This window comes from Aspergillus uvarum (genome assembly GCF_003184745.1).
Source record: "Aspergillus uvarum CBS 121591 unplaced genomic scaffold BO82scaffold_44, whole genome shotgun sequence".
NCBI classification, from domain to species: Eukaryota; Fungi; Ascomycota; class Eurotiomycetes; order Eurotiales; family Aspergillaceae; genus Aspergillus; species Aspergillus uvarum.
In genome coordinates this window covers 1,497-17,991 of record NW_020291341.1, presented here as the reverse complement: position 1 = coordinate 17,991, position 16,495 = coordinate 1,497, and the positions used below count along the sequence as shown (strand labels likewise).

Here is a 16,495-nt window from a genome sequence, read left to right as displayed (position 1 = left end):
TAAAAACTATTATAAAAGTAAAAAAATCTGGAAAATTTGAAAAGAATCTTTAAAAGGCCGTAAGTATTTTTATTTAAAAAATAGTTTTTTATATAAAAAAATTTAAAAATAGTACTAAAATCCGATAAATAGTTAGATTTTCAAAACTTTAAAATTTTTTAAAAATATTAAGCAATGGTTAAGTTATTAATTTTTAAAGGCAAAATCTTAAAAATTAATATTTTTGTATGGTATAAGTAGATAATTTTATTTAAATAATTCTAAAGAGTTAAAGATAGAATATTAAAAGTATTTATCGTTTTATAAATTAAGTAAATGTGGCCTTTTTAAACAGCTTTAACTGTAAAAAAAAGCCTGTCCTTTTATTCTACTAAGTTTTTTAATGATTAAGGTATTTTTAGTAGATATATTGATATTTGTACAAAGGCACTTTCATGGGCGTGGTGGTGGTTAATGGGGTTTATGTGGCCGACTCGCTTGCCGATTACGTTATATAGTATTAGTAATCATATATAGAGCAAGCAGAATTCAAAGGATTCAAATCCCTACACCTCCCCACTGTACTAACAAAATCACCATGGTCAACCGGAGTATATTAATCCCAACTTCTTTTAAAATATATTCTACATATAGCACTATTAAAAAAAAAGGCTTAGAAAGCTCGGGAAGCTACTGCTTACTTACAGGGGCTTAATACCAGTTGTATTTAAAAGACTGCTGGTGTCAATATCCATTATCCCATACCCGACAAAGCGATGAGTAAGTCAGTTACTTGTAAGCATATGTCCTTATTTATAGAGTATAGCACTGACCTCCGAATTTTATTATGTGTTCTGTACAGGTCTGTTTCATACTTAAATCCTATAACCTGTGCTGCTATTGAGTAACAGCAATGGATGATGACAACACCGATATTCTTCATCGCCTACCTATAGATAAAAACATTCAGAACAAGCATACCCTGCTTCATCATGATGGAACATCCGCAGCTCACAACGACGATCTCTTCAACTCCAGAAGCACTGTCGACGTGGCTCTTAATTTCCTTGCATCGGCCAGTAATGAAGTACTTCTAGGTGTTATTGCATGTGCAACTATCACCGCTGCCTTTATTCTAGGAAAGTTTGCCTTCCTCCTGATCGGAGCTCTTGCTGGGTTTACCTTGCATGCCTCCTGGGAGAATACATCCCATGAAATAGCCGGTGGAATATTGAGAAAGAACCAATCAAAGAAGATCGAACTGTCACAAGCATTTCCAAGCCGATTACTCGATTGGGAAAATGGGAAACCTCATAGCAGTGATCAACAGGCGGATGAGAGAGAGAGACGGACTGAGAGCATGCATACAATTGACCCTCATTTCTCTTCATTTGGACCGAAGACAGCTGCATCCTTAAGGTCAATCACAGATGAGATCCTGAATAAATATGTGAAGTAAGTCATTATCTGTTCAATCCTATACCGAGCTCACAGTATAAACCTGTCATGTAGCCAGTGGTCCCAGCTAATATTACCACCCGAATCGACATTTACATCTTCCTGTCGACATGTGCTGGTCGGCTTCGTTACAAGATTGGGGCTGCATATTTCCCGCAAACGACCCGCGGACACCTTCATGGAGCTTCTCCTTAACTCTAGCTCCGTCATGATTGTGTTTTTGAATGAGTTGTCTGCTGCCTTCAGTGCTGCTGAATTTGCGGAACCACCCGAGCGATTCATCTCACGCTATCTAGATCTGCATCCAGTCAGCAATTTAGCAAATATACTCCAAAAAGAACAGCAGCGGAAAAAATTGAACATGGTAGCAGAAGATATTCTGTCGGGATACCTCGATCCGAACGTCCACGATTGCGCCCTGATTAGACACTTTCTTCGCGATGTACTCTCCAGTATGTTGTCCGACTCGGTCGTCTCCGCTCTCTCACAGCCAGAGACCATTAATGCCTGGATCGTACAACTTCTTGGAGAAGGTGAATCCCAGATAATGCACGCGATAAATGTCGGTGTTGATAAAGCCAGAAATCAAGACTTGACAGTCCTCGATGATACCAGTCGAATGACAATGTCTGACTGCAATTTCACGCCATGCAAAGATAACGCTAGTCCACAGCGAGATTTTGACTCCCCTACTTGCCAAATGACAACAACTGAAAATATAGATGCCGCATCCTTCGAGCAACACGGTTCAGCTGAATCCCCGCAGAGGGGGGAGTTTCCAAATCTCGCACAAAACCGTGGTCGTGCGGGAGCTCCTTCTGTGACGAGCAACGAAGGCACGAGTTGCCCCCTTCCCGGTATAGATTTTCACAGCCAACTGTCACTTGTACATGCAAAAAATCACATGACACTAGAAGCAGTGGAAGGTGGAAATTGCGAAAAGTCAGCGCGTGCTCTCCCACAACTATCAGCGTCACCTGCTGGCGATATAGTCTTGGATGAAGAGGCATCATCCCTACATATGACATTTCACCGTGCCTATTTGAGTATCGATCTTGGTATGGATTCGGAAGGTGGTGAACACTTTCGATTTAAGCCAACATGCGACTTTTTGCTTCAAATAGAACCGCAATTCACAAGGTCTACCGGCTGGATGGTGTTCAGGAAGTATGCTGACTTCGAATCCCTTCACAATACCCTGAATACGATCTCGAGATTGAACAAAGTTTATGATTTCATGAATCTTTTTCCAGCTCTACCTTCGTGGAAAGGTCAGACCAGACTAGGTCTAGCCAAAAGACTAGAACAGTATCTTCGTTGTGCCCTTGAGATTGGACCACTCGCCGAAAGTGAAAAAATGAAGTGTTTCCTTAACAGAGATGGCAGCATGGGTCCTGGTTCAATCGCTGCGTCAAGGAAGGTGGGACTTCCCCTTCCGGTCCAAAATACACTCGAGGCAATGGGAAAAGGCGTTCTCGGTGTGTTCGCCAACGCGCCTAAGGGAGTGTCGGGACGTGTTTTTGAAGGCATGACTGGGGTATTCGGGAGTGGAGGCGGCAAAGAGCTTGCTCCTGGCGCTGAATGTAGCAGCTCTGATCCTGATTCTTCGGTCGTTGGCCAGCACCCTATTGTCACTCAATCGAATGAAATTTCGTGTGACTCGGCCCAACCCATGCTACCCGATAATAGAAATCATTCGATGCCGTCACAACCTTCTGCAGATGCAAAGCCTTCAGACAATCTCCGGTCGTCGGGAGCCAAACCGTCTGGCGTGTCTCAAGCAGCCGCAGTTGACAGCAATAATTCGAAACGCCCGGCTTCCAATATATTGGGTTCTGAAGTCGATTCCTCAAGCTTTGGGGAGTGCTCCTTAACATCAAAGATGCTTGGTGCATCTGGTGATAAAGTTGACCGCCGCACAGAACGAGAGAGAAGAATCCATGGCAACTGTATTACACGGGAGGAAACCCGGACAGCCCTGGAACTCATCTTTGCCGTGATTAATGAACTGTACACATTGTCCTCGGTCTGGGAAATTCGCCGAAGGCTGCTCAATGCCGCCAAGTCTTACGTGTTGCGCCCAGGAAACCCGAACTTGGAGACGATCCGCGAGCTGTTTCAGGAGTCTATTATCAATTCCCATGTTTCTGATGACGCAATCGGATCGTACCTTATGAAGCTTCGTGAAAATGCTCTTCCCACGGAAGCTGAGATTACGGACTGGCATGAACCTATGAGTGGGCCAGAGAAAGAGCGCTTGAAAGAGACTGCGCGAAGGCTGTTTGTTGAAAAAGGGCTACCGCAGGCCCTCACCGGTGTCATGGGAACAGCTGCTAGCAAAGAAGCTTTGGGTAAGCTCTTTGATTGTCTTCAGGTCAGAGTTATCGCACAGGGATTTATGTTTTCTCTACTTCTACAGTTGTTGAGGGCGATTATCTGTTAGCTGTATAGGCACCACACACATACTGAAATATGTTAACCCCGACACATCAGCAGAAGTGGATAAGAATCATCTTCCGATAGATGTATTGACTGTGTCTTGCTGACCTAGATTCTTACTTCTTGTCCCACCGCTTGGACATGGCTTTGGAACCTCATGTCTGAATGTGTCGGCGTTTCAACTCAGGCCCGGTTCATGTAATCATCAGTATAGACCCTAATTATACTCATGAATGCCGAGATGGAATTTTCAGATTAAAGACATCTCTTATGATCCCCTCATCGACTCCTTAGGCTTTTTCATAGGCAGAGTGGTAACATTTTGGCGTCTGAGATACTACATAACCGGAACTCCTTCTCACTAGAACAGCTTGTAACAGACCTTAGATGTCCTCACCGAAGAGATAGGAATAGATTACCGCCCACTGAGGTGACCTTTCTACTATGAGTTATGTAGTGCTGAAAGCAAATTGATATGCTATAAGAAATCACAGGTGTGTGTTTGAAAAACATGCAAACAACATAAACAGTTTAAACCAAGTTGACTATCTAACCCGCCCCATCCAGCACCAGATACTTTGGAAGGTTTATACTGCGTACAACTTGCATAACCTAATTGGTACCACTCTCACACTTCCGGAAATGTGAAAACGTTTCCATTAATAATATCTGGATTAGCATCTTGGTCGTCTTCACTCCCGCATTGCCACAATTACTGTACATTATGGCAGACATGACGTCCCGGGCCAAGAAGCACACCCTAGGTCACAATGACAACTTACACACCACTGAAAACCGCCAGTCGAAGAGAGCGAAACCAGACAACCCAGAGCTACCGAATGAGACACAATTCACTGCACCGCCAAAGGTAGACACGAGTGGTGAAAGTTACTGGGACTTATCGAAATCCCGTCGTGTAACGGTCTCGAATTTTCGAGGGAAAGCTATGGTCAACATCAGGGAATATTACGAGAAGGATGGTCATGAGCTTCCAGGAAAGAAGGTAATTCTGGAATGTATGGAGTTGAATGTGTCTAAATCGTTGAGTAGGGAATTTCTTTGCCAATCGAACAGTATGCGAGACTCGTGACTCTGTTACCCGACATTGAACTTGCAATCAAGGCCCATGGCGAATCAGTCCCGCGACCATCGTATGACAATGAAAATGCACAATTTTCAGCAAACGATGACACAATTGGAGAGGTCAATGCCCTGGCTAACCCGCGAAAGAATATTGAGGCTACAAGTGACGAGGAGAGCGGAGAGGAATGAAGTAGGCGCGTCCAGCGAGAGGATCCTAGGTGAACTTGGCCACCAAAACATGCTATCAAGCCTGCGATAATATTACTGTTCTCTTATTTGATCAGTACTACCCATCCATCGACGAACATGCCGGTCGTACAGTGCTGGCAGCCCTATGCATAACCCAGGCTACGGAAGGTTTGCCGATGAGTAATGGTACACATTTCCTGTATCATGCTGCTCGTACTCTAACGCGATACATTATGTTAACCCGAGAAGCTCGCTTGGGGAAGGGGGCCCATGGTTTTCTGGTCTATAGTATGGGAAACATGTATTCGGCTTCAAATCACTAGGCTTTTTTGCTATTCAACTTGCTGTGACCTTTATACATAGTATGACTCGTGATAACGGCAGAGGAGCCTGCAAACGTTATCGCTGCATTATGGCACCTCTAGTTCTAAAATCAGGAATTTAGTGTCTGTCAGAACCAGTAAGGTCGTATTCTCCGTCTGCGAGTACTCGTGTATGTACTCATGGTAGTCTAAGTTGTTGATTGGAGTTGTTCATTGGGCCACAGAAAAACAATAAATCTCGAGCTCCACATGAAAAGTAGTCACACATGTATTGAGTACCGAGTACATGTACTGTACATGTACCAGTAGTATGAGTAGTACATACATAAGTACTCCGTATATCTGCCCCACATAATCCCGCCACTTCATTCGAGCTAGCAACCCCTGCTGAGTCTGCCCTGTCCAGTGTCAGTAACCCGCGGGCCTTATCAAAGGATCTCCGCAAATGCCCCTGAGAGCTATATTGCCTATCAAATAACACCAACACCACACGTCCTTGTCCCGTTTCTTATTATTCAAGCACTGGAATAACCTGTTGCTCTAATCACAAAGTCGATTGGCCAATCTGCATACTAGATTAGCACACCGCAAGCGCATTGCCACCAGGTGTGCTGAAATTGCTCGCTTGGCGTTTAGCTTGCCTCATATGCACCGGCAGGAGTGTCGTCTGCGGCAAATCTCAATAACAGTGCACCTACTCAAAGGGCTTTACTCATGTTGAAGCTCAAGCTGTGAGCCAGAACGGCTTTTTCTACTTTTCCCAATCAGGCCACGAGGTCGCACCCTTCACAACTTTGTTGCTTCCTGTGTAATCTCAAAGCATGAATCATTTCCCAATCGCTCATACCACTACCAGTGCCACTCTTTGCAACAAATCTGCATTTACATGAAACAAAACGCTACTTGCTTGTTTCAGCAAGCCTTGCAACCACCCTTCATTGACTTGAAAAGTCGAAAGGTACTTGTTGAAGCTTGAACATATGAAAATTTAAAGAGAACATCCATTTAAGTACTGCTGCCATCCTAGGGGTCACTGCTAGTGTTGCCCAGCACTGTTGCACCATGTTCTTCAACCTCCTAGCAGAGCATGATTCAGGACTAATGCCTAATTCTCTAGGCTCACACCCTCTCAATTCATACAGCAACAAATGCTTTCGCACGGCTTGTATGCCACAAATCGCAGGTCCAACCCCAGTCCGAAAACATCCGCAGCAATGACGGCTACAGCGGATATTGATATGGCAACCGATAACGACCTCGGAGAGAATAACATTCGCGAAGGACTCGGGAGTCTCAATCGCTGGTCCCAGTCGACAACATCTAGCAGAAACTCGCATAAAGCGTTCTTCACAAACAACGATTTGTTGGGCGATCAAATGTGTCCAAGCAGAAAAGTGGGGTCGTATTCTTCACGAATACCATTCTCACCTGCAGATCACGAAGCTTCCGGTGGACCCCCTTCTCTCCGAGAATCTGTACATCAAGATCTCAATGAACATCTGGCGTTTACTGCAAATGAGGTGGTTTCATTCGCCTCGGGCGCTAGAAATGCAACCTCGCCGCACAATGATGCACAAGTGTCGCGAACTACTCAGCCTCTTCCTAGTCTGTTCCAGAACCCGTGGACTGAGAGACGCAGTCAATACGCCGAGAATGAAGGGCTGGAGCCAGAAGATCATTCCACTCACCTTATGTCTGAATCAGACAGTCCTCGCACTCAAGGCTTAGGCATGCCTGCTCATACAGATTCAGAATTGTCTCTTATGAAAGGCAAGGCCTATGAACGAAGAAAACGTGGCCAGTCCCAGAAAGCAATGCTTTCAAAAGCGCTGCAGAAAGCGAACACTGCCGTCTTACTTGACAACGCCGCGAATTTTGAAGGAGCGATGGAAGCGTACAACGATGCTTGTCAATTACTTCAGTTGGTAATGGACCGAAGCGATGGGGGCGAAGATGAGAAGCTAAAACTTCAAGAAATAGTGAGTTCCCCTGCAGCAGATACGTAAATTAGTACTGCGGGCTGAGCTGAAGAAAAGCGTGATACCTATATGATTCGTGTAAACGAGCTCCAACGTATGGACTTTTCAATCCGAAACATGGATAGTAAAGCCCTCCCTGAGCGGCCCCGCAGTGAAGAGTCCTATGTGGAATATCCTTCGCAGGAGAACAGACATACATCATTCAAAGAGGGGGACCTGAATCGCTCACAGCATGGTTCCGATGCGCATTTGATCCTTGAAATGAAAGAAACGATGCCATCCGGTCAACTCTCCCCGCGGCAGCTTCTGCTTCTGCCATCTGCGATTATTGATGATGATGATGATGATGATGATGATGATAAAATAGTTACTGCTCCTGACCATGACTGGATAAATCAGGCATTGGAACTAAGAGGAAAAATGTCCCACGCAGCTTCTCAGCGATCTGACGAGCACATTGGAGGCTTGATTACTTACAACGAGCCTACACCAGAAGCTAGTCTAGGTCAACAATCTGCTGAACTGCCGTTATCTGAGATGCCTCCGTTGAGTACTCAAGGTAAGGGTGTTCACGAAACAACATCATGGCTTGATACTATCGACGAGTCTGGTGCTTCCTCGCCCGCTTCTATCCGTTCCACTTCGTCATCTCTCTACCTACGTCGCAGAACAGGTCATCAATCAACCTATGGTACCGAAGCTGAATTTGATGCTGCCCTGGATGCAGCCGTTGAAGCCGCCTATGATGAGGACTTACAGCCGTCAACTGGACTAAACGACCACAACAGTGGTATGGCCCAAAGCCCTCGGGAAACTGTCGACTTGGGGAATCATCAAGTCGGAGAATCTGGAACCGCAAAAGGGGAGATTCTCGAAATCCAAGAACCTCTTCTAACCTATAACGAGGCACCTCTTGACATTTTGGCTGGTCCTGCAAAGGGGTATGTGGATGATGAAGCAGAGGAAGAGGAGCGCTTACTAGAGGAAATGACGAGAGGCTATATCATGGATGAGTTCGAATTCGGAGTTCAGTCTAAATCCGCCCTGCCTCGGCAGCCAGTCTCAAGCAGCCAACTCGATCGATCGCGAGAGAGCATCGGGTTAGCTCCTAACCATGGACCTGTGGACTTGAAATCACATGCCTCACCCGAAGCCATAGGAGTTGAGCCCAACACCTTCACTCAGCCAGAACACAGCCTCGTAGCTTCGATCAACAAGCCGACATCTGGTTCCATGGTAGGATCAAGTGTTCGAGCACGAAGGTTGTCAGGCCAGCATACTACGGAGCTGAAAATCGAGACAAAGCCCCACTTCGACACTCGCTTGAAGATGGCATCGATACAGCCGCCAGATTCATTTGTCCCTCCTCAGGGAACAGCTCCCAAGGATGAGCAACTGCTGAGAAACAGTAATGTCTCGCACAAAGCCCCAGGTTCAGCTTCTGGCTTACGATCAATCATGCAAGCTAAAAGGCGTAATGTGTCAGTCGGTTCTTTTACTGAGGACATGCTAGCACATGCAACTGCTGGAAAGACCCAAGACAGCGGTAACGCCTGGCATGCGAAGCTTCCTTCACCGACTCGACCAATCGGTAAAGTGCCATCGGCGCCAGACAGTCTGGGCAAAATATATACCGGGCTGGGCCCTTTCCGGACGCGAAAAATATCAGCATCGGGGACAGAAGTGCCCTCTGAGTCACCTAAAAGTCCATCGAATAATGCTTTTCTTGTGTCAGAAGCCCAGAAAGAGCCGATGACTGCGTCTTTACCCATCCTGCCTACACCAACCGGGATTAACATTGCTATAAATGGCCCACCAAGCGGTGGTCTTAATTTATTTGACACAAACATCCATTCTCCAACAAGTCCCGGGTCCCCAAATGTGATGGCTACTGATCCTCCACTTCCCTTGGAGCCATGCCCTGAATCGTTCCTTCTACGGCCATTCTGGCTCATGCGTTGCGTCTATCAAACTATGGCGCATCCACGTGGTGGCTACCTATCTACGAAGCTTTTCGTCCCACGGGATGTCTGGCGCGTTAAAAACGTGAAAATCAAAGCTATTGAGGAAAAAGTATCAAGTTGCGATTTGTTGACGGCTGCCTTGTTGAAACTGGCCCAAGTTGATACTTATGATGCCGACGCAGTTCTAGAGGAAATGCAGTCACTGGAAAGTGTACTTGACCAGGTGCAGATGTTGCTTTCCAAGAAAGTTGGAAATGAAGTCGGCGTTCAAGGAGCTATGGCATTCCTAAAGTCTAACCTGTCCTATGACGATGCAACGAATGTTGATAACCTGATCGCCAAGCCGTCGACTGGTCCCAGCAAGTCCTATCTGACATCGTGGCGCAAACTACGTTCTAAAAATTCCGGCTTTGCTGTGGCGTCCTCAGCATCCGCATCGAAAGACTCAAGCAAGGACCTCTCTACTAGTAATACTGTCCCGATGACTTCAGTGCCTGTTTCTCAACACGCCAAGCGCAATATCTCACAACTACAGCTTAACGGAGCCAGTAATTACATGGGAGCTCTGGCCCGGCTTTGTGATGCCGTCCAGGTTTTAGGTGAGTCAACTTCGTTACTGTTTGGGGTCATGCCTTGTGCTTGAACACTAAGTTGCGGAACGTCTAGATCAAATCGCCCAGCAGGTCGAAGACCCTGGTCTGAAGCACTCGTCTCCCACTCTTGTTGGTCTTGAGTTGAGCACTCGCCATGCTGCAGAGTTCTTTGGTTTCTACATCTGTCGCTTCGCTCTCAATGATATCGGATTGATGCTTGATAAATTTATTAAAAGAGGCAGTGAATGGGTTTTGATCTGATTTCAAAAATGCCTGATAATACCCTGTTTCATGTATCTGTCACTATTCTCAACTTGTATCGGAGTCTCTTTGTTGGGTGATAGATTGATCTGTGGCATCACAAACTTGACATATAACGCAAAAAAGAGCAAATCGTCATGCTTCGTCTTATATCGCATCTTCAAATGCACCGTAGGAAGGGTCTCACACCTGCTGTTCACTTCTCGCCTAGAACATGCCTCCGGGCTGGCATAGGAGTCTTGTTACAACTAGCCCTGGAACCCATGCTAACCTTAAAGACCATGTGTCTAGATTTTCTTAGCCACCGACCTAAGGCTTATTTGCCGTTTTTTCTCGGCGTCACGTATAATCTCCGCCGAGAGCTTGAGGCTTGGAGCAAGGTGCGCATATCCACTAACTTCCTCTATGACACCGCTGATAATTGCATTCACTCGGGCCGCTGAAGGTAGGAGTACTGAAAGCGCCGGAGACATGGTTGACCCCATAATCAGCAACGTCTGTGAAACCATAGAGAGGGCACCTTGCCAGAGGTAGGGGAGATGGCCTTCACGGTGGCGACTAATGTGATCAAGCTGGTTCAATGTCGCATCTAAGCACCGCCGACAACATTCTCTGACCATTGGGTCTGCGGATGTTTGTTCGTGCTGAAGTACCGCCAGAATGTAGGGACGGTAGATGATCGTGCGACATGCAAAGTACCGAAGTCTCAGAACGGTCTGGATAGAGTTCGAAGTTTGGTGAGAGGAAAGAGGGAATCGAACAGCTTGGGGAAGCCCTTCGTACCACTGCGAAAGCTGAAAATCCAGCTCGGAGGCAATCGGCCCAAGAGATGCAAGGGTCAGAGAGTTATCCTTCTGATAAATAACATGACTGACACGGTTAAGAAGCCTTCTCAGAGCAATTTCAGCCAAGAAATACCAGAGCTCGTCGTGCCCTACCACCGCATCTACAACGAGACTTTCCCGGGGTGTGCTGCTCTGATCCTCATCTTCGTCATCCTCTGGTTCAAAGCCACCTGGAAGATCAACAAGCTCTTCATAGTGCACAATCCCTGAGTGTGGAAGGTCTAGTTCTGCCAGTAGATCGCTTTCGTATAGAAGAGCATTCCAGTATAGTCTGGTGCTTAATTCCCTCCATTGAGCAGAAACACGGGACGGATTGCCAAATAGCAGCTGTAGCTTCAGGCTAGCACTCGAAAGTAGTGTCCAGGCCTCCAGCGGTCTTACCAAGTAGAATAAATAGGCAGAAGCGAGAATATTGCATTGGGCAGCGAGAACAGAATTGCGCATTGTAACGTTGGGCAAAAGGCCCCATGCAGCGACGAAATATGGCAGCCCTGGCGGGTCTGCCTCGGGTGAAAGACTTGATATGCTTCCATATTGGCTTGCACACCCTAGTGCAAGGACCAAAAGAACGATACAGCTCTCAGCCCCCTCCTGAAAACTAGATGAGATAGCTATGTCATAGTAGCGAGGCCAGGTATATGGGTTAACACAGGCGTACCAGACATTAACCCGCGCAAAAAAAGCCCGAGCATGCGCGACAGCGTTAGATAGATCGAGGCCAATAAAGTTTGGGATCCGAAGTGGCTCACGAGCCATTTCTAGCTGTAGTAGGGTGTGAGGATCGTAAGGTGCAGCCACGAGATCTCGGATGAAAGGCCACTGTAACAGATTCAAGGCTGGCGTCGTGTGAAGCTTAGGCATTGTTGAGATGTTCGTTGGTGGGTTAGCCCAGGATCCAAGCCCGACAACCGATGTTTTGAATGACACTGTGGTGTTCTCTGTCATGTTAATGGCGGAATCGTCGTTACCTGCGGGATCATTGACTGTCTCAGTTGTTGTTGAAGAGATGGGTGAATTACTGGCCGCAACAGCCATCCTCGAACGTAACAAGCCCTCAATTCTGTCTAGCTTGTCAATGATTAGCTTGTCCCCAGCATCTAGCTTGATGCCCGGCTCTCGATAGATACACTCCGCATCAAGATCGATACAGAGCTGGCATCTCGGGCGTGCGCCATTGCATCTTGTTTTGCGTAGACGACAGATCTGACACTATCACCGCCGTCAACTATGCACATAACGGGGTACTATGTTCGCCAAGAGAAGCACTCATTCATGGTAAGACCAACCTCGGGCAATCTTGACGAGGCAATAGCATCATATATCAAAGGAAAAGGAAAGAGAAGAAACAAACAAACAAACAAAAGGACGAAACATACTGCGACAGTCGCGCGTCGTCGAGGATAATCAATTGCTTCAGCATGATAGCGTTTGCGGGTTAAGGGGGCATCGACCGCCTCCTCCATCTCATGAGCAGACATGACTGGATGCCCGGTGATTTATCTCGAGGTTGAACCAGTTGCTCTAGGAGACCGTAAGATACCGATGGATGCTTGCGCTGGAGAAGCAGAACAAACTCGAGTCTGCGTAATATCGAGAGAAATGGCGGCCACGGTTGCACTAGAGAAATCGTCGGCTGGGAGTTTCTCGAAAGGACGAGGCGTGTCCTAACCCATATTCATGAACTTCCCATGATACTGTCAGGGAAGACAGACGAGTCGAGGTAGTTAACTGATCACTTGCGAAAATTATCGACTGCTCCGGCTGCAGAGACCGAATAATACCCCCCAAATCAAGTGGAATGAGCCCACGTTAAATATTCGCTTACTAGTCCATACTAGCTTTAATCCGGACGCATATGATTCGGAGACGATCAAGTGTCCGGAGATTCTCCTTAGTAACTTACCGCGTAGATATATTACAGAGAAGGGGGCGATGTTGGCCCATGTTATGACAAGACTAAATGGTCCGACCACATGGTAAGATGCCCCTCTTCCCCCATTTCCCCGCAAGTTGCGAAGAAACAGCCCACGGCAACCGGAACCTTGGACCAACAAGTTCATTTCATTAGCTGTCGGTCAATAAGATGCATATGTAATGAGCCTGTCGGTGCTCGGTTTGACGGGCTGCGATGCATGCAACATTTGGTACATTTAGCTTCGTATTTGCTTACGTATACCCTGCCAATACGATGAGAATGTGGCCTCTCACTCGGTTTTGAGAGGTGGACTAAGAGCAACAGAAGACCGGCTAGTAGTCCCAACGCCCCAACTTAATTCAAGATAGAATATCATTAACAGCCAACCTCTCACAAACCTATAAATGTACGGTGCTATGTAGTTACTGAAGCATAGTGTTGATAAGCACAGATCAACTCCAGATTGTAGATGCTTGTTATTGATGATGGCGCTTAACAGTCACCGTATCCACCTAGGTTACTACTTAAGTTCTAGGTAGCTACGTAAATGCTTGTAAGTACTCAGTAAGTAGTTATCATGCGGGGTAGTACCCGTCTCACAGAGTCATTGCGGGGGTTTGATTGCACAGTACGAAGTACAGATACGGAAACTTCAAACTACATACTACGGAGTACGTATCCACATAACAAGAGCCCACAGCACCCTAACTATACAACACCTCCAACATTCTCAAGTTTCTCACGTCCGGGAGTGTGTAAGCATTAATCATTTGTAAATATGTTTATTCGTGATATGTATTGGAAACTCAAAATTCTTTACTCGTCACGCTGATGACTATTCCATCTACGCAGCTCGCTGAGACCCCAAAGACGCAGAACCCTCCAAGCCCGACGTCATACCGGCGCTAGTCTTTCCCGGGTTTTGGCTGTCGAGGGGTTCTGTCTTACTCTGCACGGAACCACTGCCCCGAGTGTTGTAGCTGCTACCAGCAATGTCAGAGGAGTGAGCGCGATTGTCTTGACTGGGTTCAATTTTACCAATCCCTGGCTCTGCAGCAGTTGAGGACCGAGTGTCGATGTTGTGGCGGCTACCGCCATCCACTGTGGCAAGTGGGTCGAATGTCTTCGTGGTAGTCGGGCCAGCATTGCCAGAGATGGGAATCACACCAGCTATGCCGTTCACTTTCTCTCCGTTTATGTCACTGTCTAGCGTCCCTTCCATGCGGTCTTTCTTGTTCCCTGCTGATGCGTTTGCTGCATCGCCAGTTGCATCGTCCTTCTGCGACTCGGTGCCACTATGGGATTCGCGTGAGGCACTGTTTCCTGACTTGAGGCCGGCGGTACCATCATCTGGTACGGGCGTGTGGTATCCCAGCTGTCCCGTCTGGGTACTGCTACCATTGAGCTCCGCTCGTGGGCTATCAGTGTTCCTCGACATGTGTTCTAGATGATGCTCTTTCGAAGGTGATAGTTGGTCCGAGGTACGACGACCTCCATCGTTGATCTCTGCGGACGGGCCAGTACTGTATTGCGCCGCCTGGACACTGCCACGATTGGACTTCGCACGTGCAGTATTGGCATCCTCTGCCAGGGATCCCAAAGGGCTTGTCGGGGATGGCATTCTATTCGTAGGGGTGGATTGAGTGGCTCCACTAGCGAGATTCGTCGATGGGCTGATAGTGCCTTGTGGTGCCGAATGATGTGGGATGTTTTCCTGAAAACCTTGACCGGTCTTTGGCCCAAAGATTGCATTGGGCGATGCAGTTTTTGTATTAGACATTTCTTGGCTCAATGGCCGAGCAGTCGAGGCGCCGAAGGCGTTGTATGAATTGTGCGTACCCGCCATGGGGTGAATGCCGTCCATACTACCCGCCTGTGACCTGTCGAAAGCCATGGGCTGAGAGCTACTGTTGTAGGGATTGCGGCTGGCATTGGCGTGTCCCAAGGACCCGGCACTGTGGTTTGTCTCCATGCTGTTGGTTCCGAAGGCTTCCTCAGTCGCGTCAACGTTGTACGATGGGTCATCAATGGGGTTCATAATGTTGGACATGGTGGGTTGCTGTAAGTATGTAGATGCAATAGATAGAATGACAAGTAAAATGTGAATAGCAGACAAGATTTCAGGTACTGTGATTCGGGTGATATGTAGCTTAAGAACAAAATTCTTGAGAGAGGCCATCATCCGTTTATATAGACTTGGAGTGCCTTGTTATGATCTTAATGACGTAGAACAAGCCGGCTCTCCGGGAATTCTCTGCAAGGATTCCCGACCCCAACTTGTAAATTACTATGACTATCAGTTCTTCGTCAACGGGGAGGCCCGTCAATCACCATCCGAATTTGACACTTTCTTTGGACGAGCATTACCAAAGCCAATCAGGGTCAAGGACTTGCGGGCTTGATGGCTATCTGGATTCCTCATCAAAGCTAGTCACACATGGTATGTTGTCATTACGAGGTCTCTCCTTTGATGGATTACTTCATATCTGAGCACCTACAAGGTGGCACCTTTTGCTTATGATGTCATCCCTCATTGCGGGCCACTAGCCCTACGTGCAATGGCGTAATGTGTAAAGAAAATCAATTCTGCCCTTTCCAAAGAGCCCTGAGTATATTGTGTATGATTTCAGCCTGGGTCATCCTGTGAGTAGAGATAGATTGGTTATACTCATTGCCTGGTAGTTTCCCAGAAGTCTGGATTTAGTGTAGACTTTTCTCTGGATACCGTCAATCTCTTTCTTATGTGAACTTAGAACATCGTATATGCAGACGCTCACTACACATCACGAATTCTTTCCAAAGGGATATCTTGTACTTATACCTCAAGCCAGCTCTGTTCTACAAATCTTATAGTTGGTTTGGTCGAGGCTTGAGATAGTATGCACACTGCTTTATAATCTTCTTCGCTTAACTTACATAGTATAGGACACCTGCAGGTGCCCTTCCCTTTGCTTCTGCAATAGCCTGCGCTCCTCTCTTATCTCACCAACAATTGCTTAGACTCGCTCTGCTTCTCAGACCATTGCAATCTGCCTACCATCCTGTATCAGCTCTCTCCTTAGCCAACCGAAAAGAGATCTAACACATGGATCCTCCGAAGTCTTTCTACCTGTAACATGGTTCTTATGTCTTTTTCTTCTACAGTTTATGATTTAGTTGTTTTTCATATAGGCTGCTGTACCCTACCAAGATACTAGACTGCACAGGGGCCCAGAAGTCCACCTACTACTGCTTGTAGTAACTAGAAGTAAGTACTACACTTATTTCGGCAATTTTAGATATAGTTATCAATTATACATTGTACTTGTAAACCATTTCTTATAGTAGAATTATGGGGGCTATCAAAGCTTTCCAAAGGCTGAAGATATAATTACCAGAGGTTTTCTTTTAGGCAATACTTATTATTCCTTTTGTATTATAGGTTGTTAGATCTTATTCATTTTTCCCTGGAGCTAAGTTGTTGATGT

At 46.6% G+C, this 16,495-nt stretch overlaps 5 protein-coding genes across 5 annotated transcripts; 3 read left to right on the top strand and 2 right to left on the bottom strand.

The window, feature by feature from the left end:
* Positions 1–673: 673 nt before the first annotated feature.
* BO82DRAFT_339895 (PX domain protein) lies at positions 674–4,267 on the top strand. Its single transcript, XM_025633491.1, has 3 exons — positions 674–759; positions 842–1,434; positions 1,492–4,267. Exons 2-3 carry the CDS (start codon positions 893–895, stop codon positions 3,878–3,880), a joined length of 2,931 nt encoding a protein of 976 aa, XP_025489807.1. The 5' UTR covers positions 674–759; positions 842–892; the 3' UTR covers positions 3,881–4,267.
* A 9-nt stretch (positions 4,268–4,276) lies between these two features.
* On the top strand, positions 4,277–5,353 carry BO82DRAFT_128631 (transcriptional coactivator p15/PC4 family protein). The gene is made up of 4 exons (XM_025629950.1): positions 4,277–4,370; positions 4,450–4,495; positions 4,555–4,879; positions 4,927–5,353. The coding sequence occupies exons 3-4, from the start codon at positions 4,601–4,603 to the stop codon at positions 5,146–5,148; spliced, it is 501 nt and encodes a 166-aa protein (XP_025489806.1). The 5' UTR covers positions 4,277–4,370; positions 4,450–4,495; positions 4,555–4,600; the 3' UTR covers positions 5,149–5,353.
* A 904-nt stretch (positions 5,354–6,257) lies between these two features.
* On the top strand, positions 6,258–10,412 carry BO82DRAFT_128505 (uncharacterized protein). Its single transcript, XM_025629949.1, has 4 exons — positions 6,258–6,480; positions 6,589–7,450; positions 7,508–10,013; positions 10,081–10,412. The coding sequence occupies exons 2-4, from the start codon at positions 6,620–6,622 to the stop codon at positions 10,266–10,268; spliced, it is 3,525 nt and encodes a 1,174-aa protein (XP_025489805.1). The 5' UTR covers positions 6,258–6,480; positions 6,589–6,619; the 3' UTR covers positions 10,269–10,412.
* Positions 10,413–10,528: 116 nt separating this feature from the next.
* Positions 10,529–12,725, bottom strand: BO82DRAFT_128423 (putative C6 finger domain protein). Its single transcript, XM_025629948.1, has 3 exons — positions 12,688–12,725; positions 12,490–12,634; positions 10,529–12,322 (listed from the first exon to the last, which is right to left on the bottom strand). The coding sequence occupies exons 2-3, from the start codon at positions 12,589–12,591 to the stop codon at positions 10,556–10,558; spliced, it is 1,869 nt and encodes a 622-aa protein (XP_025489804.1). The 5' UTR covers positions 12,592–12,634; positions 12,688–12,725; the 3' UTR covers positions 10,529–10,555.
* A 1,068-nt stretch (positions 12,726–13,793) lies between these two features.
* Positions 13,794–15,172, bottom strand: BO82DRAFT_356208 (uncharacterized protein). Its single transcript, XM_025635664.1, has one exon. It carries the CDS (start codon positions 15,076–15,078, stop codon positions 13,873–13,875), a length of 1,206 nt encoding a protein of 401 aa, XP_025489803.1. The 5' UTR covers positions 15,079–15,172; the 3' UTR covers positions 13,794–13,872.
* Between the last annotated feature and the right edge of the window lie 1,323 nt (positions 15,173–16,495).